Here is a 21,688-nt window from a genome sequence, read left to right as displayed (position 1 = left end):
TGATTGTAGGTGCAAGGACAGAAGGTAAAATATTGACTGGGCTTATCTAAATAAAATTTCAATGCAAACTTACTCAAAAAAATTATAGTTTCAGATTCTCTATAAACTTGTGGAGCTAGTGACAGATAATGAATATCTAGCTAGATAATTACTCTTAATAGAAAGACATGTAAACATCTCTGTTGTAAACTTCTTATTCAATTTATTTATTTTTATTGAATTTATGTTTGAACTTTTAGTGAACTTTTGTTTTAAAAATGTTGAAATGTTAATACAAAGGTAAGTTATTATAATAAAAACCCTGTAAATATCTTCAGCCCATAATATAAGAAGATATTAGCAGACTATCTAGAATTTATCAACTAGAACTTGGGAAATGTTGAGATTAAACAATTAGGAAGGAATGTACCCAGATAGCTAATGAGAGGAAATTCCTTTCATAAGTATATTTCAGCTAATAAATATGAAACAGAATGTAGCCATACGTATGAGAGAAGAATGACTAAAAAGGGAAATATAAATGTTGTGGGTGGGACACATGTACAGCAGAGGACTGCCTGATCTGGCCTCAGTGAGAGAACATACTCCTAACCCTCAAAAGACTTCAGGCCCCAGGAAGTAGGGAGGCCTGGCAGTGGGGGGGGGGCATCCTTTCAGAGGCAGGGGGAAGAGGAATGGGATGAGGAACTATGGAGGGGCAGACTGGGATGGGGGGGTAACAACTGGACTGGAAAAAACAAAAGTAATGCTTTCCAGTTTCTGTCTGTGCCCAGAGCTGATCCTGTGCCACAGCATTCCTTACCCAAATACTGCCAGGAGAGAGCTGCTCTCCCAGGAGTGCTAGCAACCCTGTGAGCACAACTGAGAACACCACTTCTGCTCCGAGGGACCTGCACAGAGACCTCAGGACAGAGGAATCAAAGAAGAGCCTTGAACAGGATCCTTCAGGTTTCTGTCAGCACCCTGGAGCTGACCTGTGCCACAGCTCTCATACCTAAATTCCTCCCAAGGAGAACTGGTCTCCCAAGAGTACTGACACACAGGCTTGCAGGAGGGACAAGCCTCAGTCAGAGACAGCAAGACCAGCAAACACCAGAGATAACCAGATGGCCAGAGGCAAGGGCAAGAAAATAAGCAACAGAAACCAAGACTACTTGGCATCATCAGAAGAGAGTTCTCTCAAAACAGTGAGCCCTGAATACCCTAACACACCAGAAAAGCAAGACTCTGATTTAAAATCACATTTCATGATGATAAGAAGGACATAAATAACGCCTTTAAAGAAATACAACACAGGCAAACAGTTAGAAGCCCTTAAAGAAGAAACAAAAAAATCCCTTAAAGAATTATAGGAAAACACAACCAAACAGGTGAAGGAATTGAACAAAACCATCCAGGATCTAAAAATGGAAATAGAATCAATAAAGAAAACAGAATTGGAGACAACCCTGGAGATAGAAAACCTAGGAAAGAGATCAGGAGTCATAGATGCAAGCATCATCAACAGAATACAAGAGCTAGAAGAGAGAGTCTCAGGTGCAGAAGATACCATAAAAAAAACATGGACACAGCAGTCAAAGAAAATGCAAAATTCAAAAAGCTCTTAACATGCTTCCAGTCTGCACCCAAGCACTGAGCAGATCTTGAGCTTCAGCTCTGCACCCAATCCCACAAAACCCAGAATAGGCAGGGCTCCCAGGAGCTCTAGCGCTGGTAGCAACACCCACCCCAAACAGTTCTGACACAACCAAGATAATAGGAAAGACAGGCTCCAGTCAGAGACAGTAAGCGCAGGTAGCGCTAAAGATAACCAGGTGGTGAAAGACTAGCACAAGAACATAAGCATCAGCAACCTAATGTACCTGGCATCATCAAAACCTTGTTCTCCTACAGTAGAAAGTCCTGAATACTCCATCACACCAGGAAAGCAAGATTCAAGTTTAAAATCACTTCTAATGATGAATATAAGAATACAAGAGATAGAAGAGAGAATCTCAGGTGCAGAAGATACCATAGAAAATATTAACACAACTGTCTAACAAAATGCAAAGTGCAAATAGTTCCTAACCCAAAACATCCAGGAAATCCAGGCCACAATGAGAATTCGAAACCTAAGAAAAATAGGTATAGAAGAGAGTGAAGATTCCCAACTTAAAGGGCCAGTAAATATCTTCAACAAATTTATAGAAGAAAACTTCCCTAACCTACAGAAAGAGATGCCCACAAATATATAAGAAGCCTACAGAACTCCAAATAGATTGGACAGAAATAAATTCCTCCCATCACATAATAGTCAAAATATCAAATACACAAAACAAAGAAAGAATATTAAAAGCAGTAAGGGACAAAAATCAAATACCATATAAAGGCAGACCTATAAGAATTACACCAGAATTCTCACCAGAGACTATGAAAGCTAGAAGATCCGGGGAAGATGTCATACAGACACTCAGTGAACACAAAAGCCAAGCAAGACTCTCCAGCAAAACTCAATTATCATTGATGGAGAAACCAAGATATTCCATGACAAACAAACAAATTTACACCATATCTTTCCACAAATTCAGTCCTACAAAGGATAATAGATGGAAAACTCCAACACAAGGAGGGAAAATACACCCTCCTTGTGTATTTTGCCTTGTGTAAAAGGCAAGTAAGCAATCTTCTTTGAACAAACCTAAAAGAAGATAGCCACACAAGCATAAATCCACTTCTAACAACAAAAATAACAGGAAGCAACAATCACTATTCCCCAATAAAAAGACAGAGACTAACAGACTGGATATGTAGATAGAATCCAGCATTTTGCTACATAAAGGAAACACAACTCAAACCTCAGAGCAAAGGACTGGAAAACAATTTTCCAAGCAAATGGTCCCAAGAAACAAGCTGGAGTAGCCATTCTCATATCGAATAAAAATGACTTTCAACCAAAAGTCTTCAAAAAAGATAGGGAATGACGCTTCATACTCATCAAAGGAAAAATCTACCAAGATGAACTCTCAAATCTGAATATCTATGCTCCAAATGCAAGGGCATCCACATTCATAAAAAAAAACTTTAATAAAGCTAAAAGCACACATTGGACCTCACACAATAATAGTGGGAGACTTCAACACCCCACTTTCAGCAATGGACAGATCATGGAAACACAAACTAAACAGAGACACAGTGAAACTAACAGAAGTCATAGACCAAATAGACTTAACAGATATCTATATCTATAGAATATTTCACCTAAATATATAAATATATATATATATATATATATATATATATAATCTTCTCAGCACCTCATGGTACCTTCTTCAAAATTGACCATATAATCAGTCACAAAACAGGCCTCAACACATACAAGAAGATTGAAATAGCCCCACACATCCTATCAGATCACTACCAACTAAGGCTGATCTTCAATAACAACAAAAACAACAGAAAGCCCACATAGACATGGAAACTGAACAATGTCCTACTCAAAGGTAATTTGGTCAAGGAAAATATAAGGAAAGAAATTAAAGACTTTTTAAAATTTAATGAAAATGAAGGCACAGCATAACCAAACTTATGGGACACAATGAAAGCAGTGCTAAGCATAGCATAGCATAGCATAGCATAGCATAGCATAGCATAGCATAGCATAGCATAGCATAGCATAGCATAGCATAGCATAGCATAGCATAGCTCTGAGTGTGTCCAAAAAGAAACTGGAGAGAACATACACTAGCAGCTTAACAGCACACCTGAAAGCTCTAGAACAAAAAGAAGTAAATACACCTAAGTGGAGTAGATGGCAGGAAATAATCAAACTCAGGGCTGAAATCAACCAAGTAGAAACAAAAAAACTATACAAAAAAAAAAAAAAAAACTCAAGAAAACCAGGAGATGGTTCTTTGAGAAAATTCAACAAGATAGATAAACTCTTAACCAGACTAACCAGAGGACACAGAAACAGTATCCAAATTAATAAAATCAGAACTGAAAGGGGATATATAACAACAGAAACTGAGGAAATTTATAAAAAAAAATCATTAGATCCTACTACAAAAGCCTATACTCAACAAAACTGGTAAATCTGGATGAAATGGACCCTTTGCTAGACAGTTACCAGGTGCCAAAGTTAAATCAGGATCAGATAAACCATCTAAACAGTACCATAACCTCTAAACAAAAAGAAGTCATTAAAAGATCCCCAACCAAAAAAGCTCAGGATCAGGTGGGATTAGTGCAGAATTTCTATCAGACCTTCAAAGAAGTCCTAATGTCAATACTCTTCAAACTATTCCACAAACTAGAAACAGAAGGAACACTACCAACTTCTTTCTATGAAGCTACAGTTACACTGATAGCAAAACCACACAAAGACCCAACATAGTGAACTTCAGACCAATTTCCCTTATGAACATTGATGCAAAAATACTCAATAAAATTCTTGCAAACCGAATCCAAGAACACATCAAAATGATCATTCACCATGATCAAGTAGGCTTCATCCCATAATTACAGGAATGATTCAATATGCAGAAATCTATCAATGTAATCTACTATATAAACTAACTCAAAGAAAAAAATCACATGATCATTTTATTAGATGCTGAAAAAGCACTTGACAAAATTCAACATCCCTTCATGTTAAAAGTCTTGGAAAGATCAGGAATTCAAGGCCCATATCTAAACACAGTAAAAGCAATATACAGCAAACCAGTAGCCAACATCAAACTAAATGGAGAGAAACTTGAAGCAATCCCACTAAGATCAGGGACTAGACAAGGCTGCCCACCCTCTCCCTACCTATTCAATATAGTACTGGAAGTCCTAGCCAGAGCAATTAGACAACAGAAAGAAGTCAAAGGGATACAAATAGGAAAGGAAGAAGTCAAAATATCACTATTTGCAGACAATATGATAGTATACTTACTTGACCCCAAAATTTCCACCAGAGAACTCCTAAACCTGATAAACAACTTCAGTAAAGTGGCTGGTTATAAAATTAACTCAAACAAATCAGTAGCCTCCCAATACTCGAAGGATAAACAGGCTGAGAAAGAAATTAGGGAAATAATACCCTTCACAATACTCACCAACAATATAAAATATTTTGGTGTGACTCTAAGCAAACAAGTGAAAGATCTGTACGATAAAAACTTCAAGTCTCTGAAGAAAGAAATCGAAGAAGATCTCAGAAGATGGAAAGATGTCCCATGCTCATGGATTGGCAGGATGAATATAGTAAAAATGGCCATCTTGCCAAAAGCAATCTACAGATTTAACACATTCTCCATAAAAATTCCAACTCAATTCTTCATAGAGTTAGAAGAGTAATTCTCTAATTCATTTGGAATAACAAAAAACCCAGGATAGCAGATGAGGGAATCACCATCTGTCTTAGTCAGGGTTCCTATTCCTGCACAAACATTATGACCAAGAAACAAGTTTTAGGGGAAAGAGTTTATTCAGCTTACACTTTCCACATTGCTGTTGATCATCAAAAAAGTCAGGACTGGAACTCAAGCAGGTCAGGAAGCAGGAGCTGATACAGAGACCATGGAGGGATGTTACTTACTGGCTTGCTTCCCATGGCTTACTCAGTTTGCTTTCTTATGGAACCTAAGACTACCAGCACAGGTATGGTACCACACACAAGGGGCCCTTCCCCTTTGATCACTAATTGAGAAAATGCCTTACAGTTGGATCTCATAGAGGCATTTTCTCAACTGAGCCTCCTTTTTCTGTGATAACTCCAGCTTGTGTCAAGTTGACACAAAACCAGCCAGTACACCAGCTCTGATTTCAAGCTGTACTCCAGAGCAATAGTGAGGAAAACTGCATAGTATTGATACAGTGACAGGCAGGTAGATCAGTGGAATAGAATTGAAGACCCAGAAATGAAATCACACACCTATAGTCACTTGATCTTTGACAAAGGAGCTAAAACCTTCCAGTGGGGAGAAAAAAAAGACAGCATTTTCAACAAATGGTGCTGCTTCAATTGGTGGTCAACATGTAGAAGAATGCAAACTGAGCCATTCTTATCTCCTTGTTCAAAACTCAAGTCCAAGTGGATCAAGAACGGCCACATAAAACCAGATGCACTGAATCTCATTGAAGAGAAAGTGGGGAAAAGCCTCAAACACATAGGCACAGGGAAAAAGTTCCTGAACAGAATACCAATGACTTATTTGCTAAGATCAAGAATTGGCAAATGGGACCTCATAAAATTGCAAAGCTTTTGTAAGGCAAAGGACACTGTCAATAGGACAAAACAGCAACCAACAGATTGGGAAAAGATCTTTACCAATTCTACATCCGATAGAGGGCTAATATCTAAAATATACAAAGAACTCAAGAAATTAGACTCCAGAGAACCAAATTACTCTATTTAAAAAAATAGGGAACAGAGCTAAACAGAGAATCTTCAACTGAGGAAACTCAAATGGCTGAGAAGCACCTAAAGAAATGTTCAATATGCTTAGTCATCCCAGGGAAATGCAAATCAAAACAATCCTGAGATTCTACCTCACACAAGTCAGAATGGCTAAAATCAAAAACTCAGGTGACAGCAGATGCTGGCAAAGATGTGGAGAAAGAGGAACACTCCTCCATTGCTGGTGCAATAGAAAGCTGGTACAACCATTCTGGAAATCAGTCTGGCAGTTCCTCAGAAAATTGAACATAGTACTACCTGAGGACCCAGCTATACCACTCCTGAGCATATACCCAGAAAAAGCTCCAACATGTAATAAGAACACATGCTCCACTATGTTTATAGCAGCCTTATTTATAATAGCCAAAGGCAGGAAAGAATCCAGATGTCCCTCAATTGAGGAGTGGATACAGAAAATGTGGTACATTTACACAATGAAGTACTACTCAGCTATTAAAAACAATGAGTTCATGAAATTCTTGGGCAAATGGATGGAACTTGGAAATATCATCTTGAGTGAGGTAACTCAGTCACAAAAGAACACACATGGTATGTACTCACTGATAAGTGGATTTTAGCCCAAAAGTTTGAAATACCCAGGATTCAATTCACAGACCATACGAATCCCAAGAAGTAGGAAAACCAAAGTGTGGATGCTCTGGTCCTTCTTAGATGGGGGAGAAAAATACTCACGGGAGTAAATATGGAGACACAGTGTGGAGCAGAGACTGAACAAAGGTGATCCAGAGACTGCCTCAACTGAGGATCCATCCCATATACAGTCACCAAACTAGGAAGCTATTGTGGAGCTGGGAAGCACTTGCTGATGGGAGCCAGATATAGCTGTTTCTTGAGAGACTCTGCCAGAGATTGACAAATACAGAGGAGGATGATCGCAGTCAACCATTGGACTGAGTGTGGAGTCCCCAATAGAGAAGTTGGAGAAAGGACTGAAGGAGCTGAGGGGGTTTGCCGCCCCATGGAGAGAGCAACAGTGTCATCTGGCCAGACCACCCAGAGCTCCTGGGGACTGGACCACCAACCAAAGAGTACACATGGAGGGATCCACGGTTCTGGCCACGTATGTGGCAGAGGATGACCTTATTGGACATCAGTGCAAGAAGAGGCCCTTGGGCCTGAGGGTGTTCAATGCCCCAGTGTAAGGGAATGTCAGGGCAGGAAGATGGGAGTGGATTGGTGAGGGAACTCCCTCACAAAGGCAGGGGAGGGAGGATGGATAGGGAGTTTCAGAAGGGGAGACCTAGAAAGGGAAAAACATTGTAAATGTAAATAGAGAAGAAATCCAATTAAAAAAAAGAAAGGATAAAAACAAACAAACAAAAAAAGGAGCAAAAGTACAGACCCACAGCCAAACTCTAGGAAGAGCCAGGAGAATCCTGCAGAAGAGGAGGAGGAAGAAGAATTGTAGAAGCCAGAGGGGCCAAGAACCAAAGACAGCACAAAAACTTGGCCCACAGAATCAACTAAGCACAGCTCATAAGTGCTCACAGAGACACGACAATCATGGATCCTGTATGGGTCTGAGCTAGGTCCTCTGTGTATAGCTAATAATTGTATCGCTTGGTGCTCCTGTGGGACTCCCAACAATGGGAAAGCGGGTGTCTCTGGCTATTTTGCCTGTGCTTGGGGCCCTTTCTTCCTACTGGCTTGTCATATCCATCCATGCTGTGAGGGTTTGTGCCTAGTCTCATTGTGCCTTATTAAGCCATGTTCAGTGAATATTCCTGGGAGGCCTGTTCATTTTTCTTCCTCTTCTTTTTATTTTGAAGGGGGGAGAGGAGAAACTGATCTGGGAGAGGTGGGGGAGGGCCTGGGAAGAGTGAAAGGAGAGGAAACTATGGTTGAGATGTACCATATTCGAGAAGAATAAAGAGGGCTTTTGTTTTTGTTTTTGTTTTTTTTAATTAAGGAAATTCCTAAGCCCAGAGGTGCAGTAAAAGGCCAGAATATCCCAGGTGTACATCTATTAATCAATATGCAGTTTGACACTTGTGTAAACAGAGGCTAAGGACTAAGAATTCACTACGAATTGGGTACTTAAAACTTAAAATGTTTTATGTACAGTGTCTTATCTGCCCAACTTTGAGAAATACAAATTTCTATTTGCCTCCTGCTATTCAGAGATGACGAAACAATACTTTCCTGGGAATGTTTCTCAGGCTAATTTAATAGCAGAGCTGAGACTCGAATCTGGTCTGACGATTCTGCAGCCTAAGCTCTTGTCAGAATGTTCTCACACATTCCAGAGACAGAGTGGTAGGTTTGATGGAAAAGGGCATTTCTACATGCCCAAGCAATGAAGAATAAAAGCAGAAATTGGCCACATGGCTAGATTTAAAGTTGGGATTTCAAGTCTTCTGAATCTCTGCTAACAATCTTGGTTGCAGGGTGTGCTTCTCTATAAACAGGGGAGGGAAAAGCCAAAAGAAAGATGAGAAGCACATCTGTGTTCTCTCAGGCAGCTCCTCAGCCAGGAAGGGATTACTAAAAAGTTATGACCAGAGAAGTTGCGTCGTCCAAATGGCATTTCATCAGGATTAACTTGTCAGCCATGCCCAAAGTATATAAAAGGGAGAAGGGCCTACAGGCAAAGATTCAATTAAAAGGCTATTGTAGATGCTCATTTCTCAGATGCCAAGTCTGAGTCAGAACAGGATGGTGAGAAAATGCAGTGCCACACATGAATGACTGCTTAATACCAAACTCAAAGGAAAAACAGACCCACCCTAGGAACGTATGCAGTAAAAGATATGGTCTTTGATGGCCCTGAGATGAGAGAAGAAAGGAACAAATGCACTGATGGCCAGTGACCCTGCCTGCTCCTCAAGGTGCTGGCCTCACCCACCCTTCTCTCCACGAGATCACAAGTTCCAAAGAGTGAGGGAGCCTGTGTGGACCTATCAGCAGCACGGGTTTTCCCAATGCTGAGGATAAGTGGATGCTAGGTGAATCAGTAGGTGGTATCTGGCAGACTATCTCGGCTTTCCTGGATACTTTGTATAGGAAGGGCTCTCTCAAGGCTCAGCACTAGGGAATCTTCCTCAGGGGGCTTTCTTCTCAAGATATTCTAAATTATATCATTCTATTTAATATCCAGAGACTTATCTTCATGATATATTTTATAATATGGAATCTTTTGTTTTTTCTTTAACTTCTTTTTTTTTTTAACTTGGCCTTTTTTTTTCTTTTGTTGGCTGAGGGAAGAGTAGGAGAAACCCACAGAGTTTCAGGAATAAGTGGATGATCACCAGGGAGAAAAGTTCTGAGACAAAGGTCACAAAGACCCCATACAAATGAAAAGAGAACTGGCCTGAATACTGGAGATGCCTGGGGCATTCACCAGGATGGCTGTTTTGAGATTCTGTTCATTCTAACCAGTGTGGGAGGACCCCCATCCGTGTACTTCCACAACACGCTGTATCTTTGAAGACTTGTGCTCTCACTGAACTGTCTGGCTGAAAACAGCCAACTGCAGGATGGAGCTATGGTCATCTCCACAACGACTCCATCTGCTCAAGAGGTTAAAGGGACAGACTGGCAAGTTTGGAGTGTAGGAGGGAAGGATTTGGTCTGTGATATTCAAGGAGCAAAGGCAGCCTTCAAATCGTCCTGTCTTCCTGCAGTGTTACAAGCAGCCCTGGGGCATCACATAAATCAGTCAGCAAGCTTTCTTCGAGGGCCCAGAGCAGACATCTGAAGCAAGTAACACCATGTCTGGCAAGGTTATTTAATACTTCTGAGGTAGAATCTCACTTTGTGGCCCAGACTGGCTTTAACTCATGATGGACCTGCCTCAGTCTCCTAAGTGTAGATCACAAGCCTGTGCAACAACTCTCAACGCTATTTACCCTTAAAAATGTAACAAGCAAGCCTAGGGCGTGATGGGATTACAACTGTAATCTCAGCGTTTAGGAGGCTGAGGCAGGAGGACTGCTGTGAGTCTGAAGCCATCTTGAACTACAGATGAGAGTCTACCTCAAAAACAAAAAATAAAAAACAAAACAAAAACAAAACAAACAAACAAACAAAAAACCCTTGAGAGGCAGAGGCAGATGGATCTCTGTTGAGTTTGAGGCCTATCTGGTCTACAGAGAAAGTTCCAAGACAGCAGAGGCTATCTAGTGAGACCTTGTCTCAAATTTAAGAAAGAAAGAGAGAAAGAAAGAAAGAAAGAAAGAAAGAAAGAAAGAAAGAAAGAAAGGAAAGAAGGAAGAAAGAAAGATAGAGAGAGAGAAAGAAAGAAAGAAAGAAAGAAAGAAAGAAAGAAAGAAAGAAAGAAAGAAAGAAAGAAAGAAAGAAAGAGAAGAAAGGCAGACAGGCAGGCAGACAGGCAGGCAGGCAGACAGACAGACAGACAGACAGACAGATAGATAATTGTTATCCCAGCACTAAGGAGGTAGAAGCAGGCAGATCTCTGAGTTTGAGGTCAGCCTGGTCCACAGAAAAACCCTGTCTCAGAAAACCAAAACCAAACCCCAAAACATTAACAGAACCCATGGTGATCTCACAGGGCTGTGCACCACTGTCGGCCAAACAGCAAGTAAAGGCTTTCTGCCCTCTGCCTCTCTGCTTGTCTCTCTTCAAAACGCTTTTCATGATAGGCATCAGGCTCGGCTCGGAGTTTGAACCCATAGCGCAAGCATCCTGCTTCACTGAGCTAACCTGCACTCACACTGTGCCCCATAATTACAGAGTGGGGGAGCCGGAGACAAGGAAGTAGTGTTCTATTTTCCCCATGGGAAGAGATACCTGTAAACATCTGTGAAGCTTTTCAACAGACTCACTCCTCTCAGAGTGGCTCCTAGGGAGGGACCTGTAAGAAAGTACCTGTTGCTGACCTGCCCTTCCTCTCGGCAAATGTGGAGAGGACTCCTAATGAGCCTGGGGGTTACAGTATCTCAGAGGGATGATCCACATCCCAGACCCACCACCTCCAGACATGAGGTCATCCCAATCCCAAACACAACAATGCCTTGTTAGCCGCAGGTGAGGCTCAGCAGTGCCTTCTCTGTGACTGGGTGACATGGGTTTGAAACCAGTAGCTGAGGACCTGCTCCCAAGACCGTGGGCACCAGGATGGAGTTTTACATGGGTCACTGGCACTAAGTGCCTTCCTCTGATGATATCACCTAGCTGTTCCTGGGATGATCAGGTTCATAGTCTTGACACTTCTGCGCCCGCCCACCCCCCAAAAAAACAAAACAAAAACAAAACCCAATCCCCCCCCCACCCCCACCCCCAATTCTTTTGGAAAATCCCTTCTGGACACAGCATTGTTCCTCATAACGAGCCTTGATCATTACTATTTTGTAAACAAAATGTACAGTGAGCAGAGAGGTAGGCCTTGTGTTGTCCTCTGAGGATTCTCCCTCGAGGACAGGAATGACCAGGACCATGGGCTGCAGTAATCTTACCACTGTGGCTCTTTACAGCTTGCAAACTGAGTAGTTTGTATGGACACACACATTTTTTTTCTCTCCACCAGGCTGGCCTAAAACTCACCATGCAGCTGAGGCAGACTCCGAACTTCTCATCCTTCTGCTTGTATCTCCAGTGTTGGGATTTCGGTGTGCGCGACCATGTCTGGTGTTATGGGCTGCTGGGGATCAAACCTAGGGCTTGGTGCATGTTAAGCACACACTCTTAACAACTGAGACACAGCCCCAGCCTGTGTGCACACATCTGAACGGGACTCCTAGCTGACAGTCTCCAGGTTGCTCAGTCTCCCCCTACCCCCACCTGTGTCCCCTCTCACAGGCTCTCCGTGGGGAAAGCTCAGAAGATTGAAGTTGTTAACACAAAATCTAGACATGAGAGTAGATCAGGACATTATGAAAACCTCACAGAGCTGAATTCCAGTCAGCTTTTGTTTACCCTCAACAGGCTCTTCAAGTTTTCTGGGGCAGATTTCCCTGATGCTTTGGTTAACTTCTTTTTTTTTTTTTTTTTTTAACCTTCCTCTTCAAGACTGCCAAGCTCAACTATGTCAGTTTTGCTTCTCACTGCAGAATTCCCAGCAGTCAGAATCACAGGACCCAGAAGAAGCAAAATGTAAACTTAAATTATCATAACCCAGTTACCAAGATGCCTCTTGCAGCCAAGTCTTGTCACCTGACTGCAACCCTAGGAACTGAAATGGCAAAAGGAGAGTGTAGACTCCCAAAAGCTGTCCTCTAACCCCTAAACACATGCAACATGCACATGAATATGTGCATAAACACACACACACACACCACATATCACACATCCACACATGTACACACCAAAGAAATGAATGAAATAAAAATTAAATTCACCTCTCACAAAATATAAGAAGCTCACTTTTATAAGTTGTGAAATTAAGCTTAATATTTTTGTAACCAAATAGTATCATGAAATAATTTTTATTTATTTCCTTCTTTTCCACTTATTCAACAATTTCCAAACTACTATGAAAAATATAATCACAGAGTAGGGACTTGAAAGCAAAACTGTTATTCATAAAAACATCACTGCAAATTAAAACAAAAAAAAAAACCACAAAAACAAAACCAAATGCTCACCAGAGACTGAAAAGCACCTCAGAGACACATCTAAATCTGGCTTTCTATAAAAAAAAAAAAAAATCTCCACAGACTCACAGTGTTCTGTTATTCTGATTTTAGGAAGGAATTCCATGGGAATAATGGTTTGGGGATACTACCATGTTAGTTACAAACTTGTGCGTGTATTTCACACTGAGACCACATCTCAGATGAGCTATCACACTTCAAACTCATTATTGGTCGAGCTCTGGCAGAGCCTCTCAGGGGACAGCTATACCAGGAAGTGCTTCTTGGCATCAGCAATAGTGCCTGGGTTTGGTGTCTGTATATAGGATGGATCCTCAGGTGGAACAGTTTCTGGATGGCCTTTCCTTCAGTTTCTGTTCACTGGGTAGACATATGGGGTTAGTGGTTACTTAGAGATCTTCTGGGTTTCATTTACTTGTTTAATAAAGACTAGAAATGAAGAAGAGTAGGAGAAGAAGAGTGGAGAGCAGAGAGTACATACTGTTCTGCTCTTTCACAAGAGTTACACCTTCTCATTCTCAGAGCAGCCCTGGTGACGGAGGTATGAAGAACACCTTTATCTGTAGATGGAGGTGTGAGAAGCACCTTTATCTATAGATGTAGGTGTGATGAGGACCTTTATCTGTAGATGTGTATATAAATGGGCCCTGAAACTTATGCACAGGCACCTTATCCTCAGAGTGAAAGAAGGATTCAGAATGCAGTCTTCCGTCCACATCTCCTACAACCGCAACAACTATTCACAAGTCAACTCAAAACAACTATAAATCACATTCTGTCTTGTGGTGACATAGTCTGGCCTATAAATAACAAGTTGCTTTAACCTTACAGAAGCTCTCCTTCCAATGTTTGGCTTGACCATTGCTGGGTAATGTAGGGGAAGCTCCTCCTACTTCTGTCCTGATCCTTGCCTCATTTTCTGTTGTCCACTTGATAGTTCAAAACAAAGTAATTAATGAGTCATTTCCCAAATATGATATGCTCCTTAACATATCTGTCTGACTCTGCACAGCTTCCCACCACATAGAGCCCTTCCCTGTGTTCTTGACCACTGACTCTTATGTATCTTCTGCATAGCCTATGGCATTTCTTCCTAAGAAATAGTTGAGAGCATTGTGGGGTGCTATGGCCCTTTCTTACTTTACCTACTTAATACACATCATATATTTGAAGGGAAAAGAAAATAGAAGAAGAAAAGAAGAAAGACAGGTCACCTCCTCTGTTTCACTCTCCAGCTGTGAGGGAATCTGGTTGTTCATGATCCCAAGGTACCCCCATGGAATTTCTCATGCATCCATCATTAAGTACTAACTACTCTCTTTCAATAGAATATGGCCTCCTGGAATGGATGGTTATGTCTTTGTTTTTAGACCCTGGGACCCAACTGTTGGTTTTTTGGTTATTTTATTTGTTTTTGAAACTAAGTCTCACTATATAGCCCCTATTAACATCAAATTTGTGACCCTCCTGTCTTAGCTTTCCAATGCTTAGCCTATGAATATCTGCCATCACATATATGGTTCAGCATTTCCTGAAATGGAATACCTAATAAATAAATGGATATACGTGTAGAATAATATTCATGCTCATAGCACAATTTAAAGTTACTAAAAAGTAGTTGGTAGTATATAATCCAAAAGGTTAACCCTTGCAATATCTACATCTGACTCAATAAGTTTTGTAGGTGTGTTTCACTGATTATCAGCAAAAAGCATCAACATAGCACTCAACAATGCATTCAACTATTTCATAGGAAGAAATGCCATAGGCTATGCAGAAGATACAGAAGAGTCAGTAGTGGAGAATACAGGGAAGTTATTAGAAACATGTCAAAACCAATACAAAGGCTTACAGCAATAGTTTTCAACCTTCCTAACGCTGAGACTAATACAGTTCCTCATGTAGCAGTGACCCCCAATTACAAAATTATTTCATTGCTATATCATAACTGTAATTTTGATACTGTTATTAATTGTGATGTAAATATCTGATACATATGATATCTGATATAAAACCCCTGTGAAAGGATCACTTGATCTTCATAGGGGTCATGGCCCAGAGATTGAGAACCACTTCCTTACAGCATAGTCATATAGCCAAGAAGCCTGATCTTACAAGCCTGTGTGTGACAAGAAAGTTCAGTTTTTATATCCTTCTGATCTTCCCCCCCCCACATACACACACACATAAATACCCTGCAAAAGAACAGGTGGATTGTACCAGCAATGACCACGACCACAGTATTAGTTCACCCTAATTCACATCTTAGGTAAGAATATTCACCCTGGGCAATCATCAGGAAAGAAGGTTGTAAAAGGGACTCTTGGTTATGCCTTAAGAGTATGGTTTGTCAACACAAGGAAACTACAGAATTGACTAAGCTGGGCCAATGGGGACTCACAGAGACTACATTGCCAAACAGGGAGCCTGCATGGGACTGATGTAGGCCCTCTGAATATGTTATAGTTGTCTGACTTAGTCCTCATGTGGGTCTCCTAACAGCAGAAGAAGGGGCTGCTTATGACTCTGTTGCTTGCATTTATAACCCTTTGCCCCCACTAGGCTGCCTAGTGTAGACTCAATAGGAGAAAATGTGCCTAGTCTTAGGACAGACTGATATCCATGGGAGGTTCCTCTTTTCTGAAGAGAAGGGGAGGGAGAGGAGATGGGGTGGAGAGGTGGAGCTGGGAGGGCTGAGAGGAGAGAGAAGGAGGGGACACTGTGGTGAAAATATAAAGCTAATTAATATTATGGCCTGTGCAGTATCTTGGCCTAGAGTGTCTTGGCAAGGGCTTTGATTCAGCAAACATATGTTTCCCACGGTGGATAATGATATGCCAGTAGGAACTGAAGATCCTTCTAAGCCCTAGAAACAATCAGCAAAGTTTGGAAGGCAGGAGGACAAGCATTTCATGGCTAGGATGATCCTGTAATCAAAATAAATAATGTATATTAAGCCCTGTATTCAAAATAAATAATACACAAAAGCCCCATAATCAAAATAAATAGTACATATAAGCATTCTTCGGCATAGAACGGGTGTAAGGCATTGAGTTATACTTTAGAAGCTGACTGAGCAGCACCAGGGAATTAGGAGTTTCAGGAAAGATTTAATTTTGCCAAGACCAAGACAAAGTGGCTGTGACAGAAGCCAGGCACGGGTCTAGAAACCTGGCAAGATTAAAGGCTCTTGTATGTAAGTGCAGGCCAAGGCCAGCCTGATTGTATGTTTCTATGGGTTCCATCGAGAAGGGGAGCCAAGAACATCGAAAATAAATAATAAATGCATAAGATGGGGTTCTCACCATGCTTCACAGCTGGAAATGCCACACCTTGTGCCCACTTCTCCCAAATATCTAACTTCACCAGGCTCCTGCCTCAACCTCCCCACCTGGCTTCTTCACTCTGTTGTCTACTGTAGCTCTCAAGCTCAGAACTGTTCAGAGCACAGTTCCCAACATCCCTCACCTGGAGCCCCCGACACTGTCTTCCTCACTTGAAGATAGTTTCACCCTTAAAATTGTTCATGCCAAAATTTTAGTCATCCTTGACTCCTCATCTGTTTTCCTTCTTCCCATATGCGGCCAACTGGAAATTGCTCACCTCCAACTATGCCCAGGATTTGGCTATTTCTCACTATCTCCACTAATGTTACCCCGGAAAACCTTGATTATTACAAAGGTCTCCCAAGTGGACTCTGTTCCATCTTTGCCTGTGTCAGAATATTCTCAACATGTGAGCCAGAGATGTTCTGTTGACGTGTAAGACAGCTAAGGCTTCAAATGGGGTCCTACGACCCACAAAAGTTAGCCCATCACATACTTCTCCAACAGCTCAAAGTTTCTTCTCCAACATCAATATTAGCCTTCCTGCTTCTTTTTGAAGATGCCAAATTTGCTTCCTACTTAGGACACTAGCACTTGTAGCTCCTCTGGCTAGAGATATTGGTCTCTCTCTCTCTCTCTCTCTCTCTCTCTCTCTCTCTCTCTCTCTCTCCCCTAAGGCTATATCCAGACACTGCTTTCTAAATATGGACTTCTTGCAGTGCTTTCTGTGGATCTGGCTAGATAGAGCTTATCTTTTTTTCTGACTTCTTGTTAGATAAGACATTGCCTTTTAACATGCTGTAGAATTTACTGATTTGTTGTATTTATTCTCCACTGAGAATCTTGCACCTTGAAGCAAGATTCTACTTATATTCACTGATTAATCTCTGTGTCTTGGAAATATGTCTAGCATATAATTAAGTGCTACATAACTGTTGGATAGTTGATAAATGAAAACAGATAGATTATGTGCCAGAAAGACAGAATTATGCTAGTTTCTCCTTTGCTTTAGTCAAAGACAATCCGTAATAAGCAGTCTAGGAAGACATCTGTGGTTCTAAGAGCCAGAAATGCTACCATACCTCCAGTGCCAAATTGTTATCACATCAACACATGTGGCTACAAGCTTAGACACTTTCACAATAAATATAAATAATGAAGTGTTTAACTTTAAATTCAGAAGTATCATCACTTGGATACAGTTTTCTTCTAGTTTGAATATGAACAGAAACTGTGCATCTTTACTGATGGAAAACACAATTACCCACAAGAATCAGACGCATTTGTTCAAAACAAATAATTAAAATCTAACCAACAGAGAATAAAGCTTTTCTTTTAAAAATGGTTTGAAGAAAGAACATATTGATGTTGCCAGGACTTCATACTGAGACATAGAAGAGTAGTTAACGTTCACAATCAGTGTTTCAGTCTGAAAAGACAACATCCCAAAGTCCCAGGCAGCTAAAGAGAAACTTATGAACAATAAAAGCGGAAAACTCTGGCTTCTAGAGTTGACAAACAAACCGAGGGTCTTCCCCAGCACAGAGAGGAAAGTCTGAGGGTCTTTACTGACAGAACAGCCTGCAGAGGAGATAAGGAGTCAGTTAGGGGAGGGAGGGTGCCAGGCACAATGGTCAGGGCAATTTCTGACTTGCTAGCAGTCAGGCAAATTCTGTGGCTCTGACTAGGCATCAGGCCATTTCTGCTGCTCTGACTGACTAGCAACCAGGGACTTCTTTATTTATACAAGATTCACAGAACAAAGAGAGACTGATCATTATCCAAGTGGTACAGAAATGTGTTTGATTTTTCATCACATATCCGGGATTACAAGTTCAGTCCCACTTAGAGAATAGAAACAGAACAGATTAGTCGTATTAACTCTCAGCCCTTTAACTCCAGTTTAAACAATCTAAAGAATGTCTCCTCCAACACAGACACAATATTTGCTGTTTGGAAGCATTCCAGACAAACAGAAAATATCTGAACCATTGTTTTTACGAGTAGCAAATACTAATACCTAACTTACTTTATGTTTCATCATCTACACTATAAAGTAGGAAACGTTTGTTTTAGTCAATCTATCTTACTGGAGTGTGCCCTATATGACCCCCTATCTTTACTACATTTTTAGAGAATTCTAAGAGACCTGAAATCTGTAACCTATTCCCCTGTCCAATCAGATTTTGTCAATTGTCCCTGTTTACCCTGCATCAATTATGCTGTTTGCATTTGCTCAGGGACAGACACCCCAAGAAGTTTCCTGGAGTCATGTTCTCACCTAGCTATGGGCTCACCTGTGCTTAATGATCTCCAGGCCATAAGAAAGAGTTCCAAATACTGGCCAGATAGAGTTAATTTTAGGATTAAAAGGACTCAGACATAATTTTTCTCAGGAAAAGACATAAAATAAATCATAATGCAGAAAGTCCCCAGTAACACAACACACAGGGACCAAAGCGTCAATGTGAAAGAGAGAAGGACAACAATTGCAGCCATCAGCTCAGCTTTGCTGGAACAGCTGTGCTGGCTTCATGACTCTCGAGGTTTCCAGTGGATGTGGCTGTGCCACTAACCAGGTTTTATTGTGTTCTACCATGTGGCAGCCACTGAATGTTTAGCTGTCATGTCAAGTATTGTGTATCATTATGATACACAATAATGTATCACAGCAAAGTGTGTCTCAGCAGTGTGTCTATTCCTCCCTTCATTTCCCCATCCCTGTCCTCATTTGCATCTTGGACTCTCTGCTTTCATGTGACGTGTGTCCGTTTGCCCTCTCCCCTCTGCTAGAATCTCTTTGGGTACTCTCTTTGACTCTTTTATATCTTTTTATGCTTTAACCACATTTATAATCATTTATAGATGGACAGGACATATATACATTACACTGCATAGGATCTGCATATGAGGAAGGACATATAATTTTGCTCTTTAAGCCAAAATAGTCTTGGGTTTTTTTTTTCAGTGCTGAAGAGTACACCAAGGAGCTCTGTGTATATTAGGTGAGCACTCTACCAACTGAGCTATATCCCCAGCATGACAAGCTCTCTTACCTAACTTTATTTCATAAAATTCTAAGAAAATGATGTTAACATACCCATTTTACAAAACAGAAATGATTGCTTGTACTATGTCTCAAATACACAGTCTAGAATCAAATCAGATCTGTAATCCAAGTACTTGGAAGGGAAAGGCAGAAGGATCAAGAGTACAAGGCTAGCCTCACAGTAGAGTGAGCTTGAGGCTAGCTCAGTTATATGAGACCCATCTCAAGGGGGTCGGGTAATAGGCTACAGGAAACATTTTTTCCCTTGCTCTTCCCACATTATCAAACCAAAGTTATTCCAAAAGAAACTAAGGTTAGAAAACTAACCTTTGGGTGCATTGGGCCAATTCTTGCTTCTGAGCCATTCATCTTGCTTGATATCAATAAATCAAACACTTTCGAATTGACACAACAGGGAGAAGATAAAAGCAGCTACAATTTCAGTTTTGTTCCTCACTTAAGGCTGAGATTTCCTAGAATAAAGAAGAAAACAATCAGCTGAAACTTGATACCTTACACACAGCTTTACATCTGTTTGCATATGCCAAAAGCAACTAGCATGCGATATTAAAACTTACCACATTTTACCTTTGACAAATGTTACTTACCACACTTAAACAATTGCCCAAGTCTTTACCACTCATGTTCTGAAGATACACTCCACAGTAGCCAATCCTGGCAGATACTGCCTATGGAAAGAGAAGTCAGTTAAGCCAGCGTCAGCCTTGCAACAGCCCAGAGGTGCACTATGTGTTTCTCTTACTCACCTTTTCCCTGGAGGTTTTAACTCCGCCCAGCCTACAAAAATTCCAAGCCCACAAATTAATGTCATTAAGCATAAAAATCTTATCAAATACTCATTAATGAAGGGCTCAGGTTACCTCAATATTCTGTACAGTCAGAGAAGTACTACACAGTTGCTGACATCAGAGGCTTTTCCCATAACTACATGGTAAGTTTACTATTTATTTCCATTTTCCCTGATCTCTACACCTGATTTATATCATTACTGACATTGTTTAACCTGCCAACTCTGCTGTCTAGAGTGTTAAGACTCTGTTGCTCCCAAAATCTTGCTTCTCCCACCTGAGCCAACCCACATTCCACACCCCACAACCCAAGCATCCACATTCATTCCAAAATCAAATAACAAAGCAGAAAATTACTGAAGAAACCTCTCTCACCTGAACTGCTCCTGTAAGGATCAAACTTAGGAAGAAATAGTCACAGCTGTGGATACTGGTTTCAGCATTTGGGCTGAACAACCAATGAAAATACCTGGTTGTCATTTGCTCAGAAATGAGCTCTACTGGAGAGAGGCTTTATGGCACTGGTCTTTAATCCCAGCACTTGGGAGGCAGACGCAAGAGGATCTTTGTGAAATCAGTTGAAGCCAGCCTGGTTTATATAGTGAATTCCCTCTCAGCTCAGGCTACATAGTGAGACCCTACCTCAACAAAACAAATAAAACAAAAACAAAACACAGAAGAGCCCTAATGGAGTAAATATGGAGTACATGCATGAAATGTAAGGATGTTTGTCTTATTACCAAAAAACAGAGTAAGATATTAGAAAATAATTTCTGTTTGGGGGTTTGGCTGTAGCTCAGTGAAAGAACATGTATACAGCATGTCCAGGACCCGGGGTTCACTCTCTAGCACTGGGAGAAGGAAGTGCATTAGAAAATAAGCTTTTAAGATGCCGTTAATAAAGGTATGTGGATTAAAAGGGAAGGCAAGCCCAATGGGAAGGACAAAAAGATGTTCCTCTAAACCAGACTGTTTCTTAAAATGAAAACACAAGAGATCTGCTTCCTATGGTCGCCAGGATCATGATACCTGGGTGAGATGCTCAGGGAGGGGAGAGGAAAGGCAAAAAATGTCTTCTTTTTAAAGAACAGTGCTGATCCATATTGAGAAGACGTAAACGGTTGTTTTCATGTGGATCTCTAGTTCGCGGGCTCTTTGCTTCTTCAGTTGTGCTTAGAACACCAGGACATTGGCACACATTTATTCGTCTCATCTTTATTTCTCCCTAACATCCACAGAAGTGGCCTCTACAAATTGCTTCTAAAATAATATGCATTGCAACAATAAAGAACGCCAACCTATTATGCTCAACTGTACCTTGAACCACAGGAGAAGAAAAATACATAAATCTTAGCTTTAGTTTGAGAATAGTGAGGAAGAGAATATTTATAAACACTATTTGCCAACTAAGGAGTAGTATCTCAGTGAAAGAAAGATAGTATGCTTCAAACTTGTGGGTTTTGCTGTGTGTGTGTGTGTGTGTGTGTGTGTGTGTGTGTGTGTGTGTGTGT

General features: G+C 40.9%; 1 protein-coding gene across 1 annotated transcript in view; it reads right to left on the bottom strand.

Annotated features, from left to right (window-relative positions):
- Positions 1-21,688, bottom strand: part of LOC114614668 (transmembrane protein 45A-like) — a 74,412-nt gene that overhangs the window by 26,553 nt on the left and 26,171 nt on the right. The window contains exons 4-5 of the mRNA XM_028760300.1: positions 20,136-20,166; positions 19,977-20,057 (exon numbers count right to left, since the gene is read on the bottom strand). Of these exons, the coding sequence (XP_028616133.1) occupies positions 19,977-20,057; positions 20,136-20,166 (112 nt within the window). The remainder of the gene's footprint in view (positions 1-19,976; positions 20,058-20,135; positions 20,167-21,688) is intronic.

The sequence above is a fragment of the Grammomys surdaster genome, unplaced genomic scaffold (assembly GCF_004785775.1).
Source record: "Grammomys surdaster isolate TR1022 unplaced genomic scaffold, NIH_TR_1.0 126398, whole genome shotgun sequence".
Classification (NCBI taxonomy): Eukaryota; Metazoa; Chordata; class Mammalia; order Rodentia; family Muridae; genus Grammomys; species Grammomys surdaster.
The sequence above is the reverse complement of the archived record's forward strand: the minus strand, read 5'-3'. Positions and strand labels throughout refer to the sequence as shown.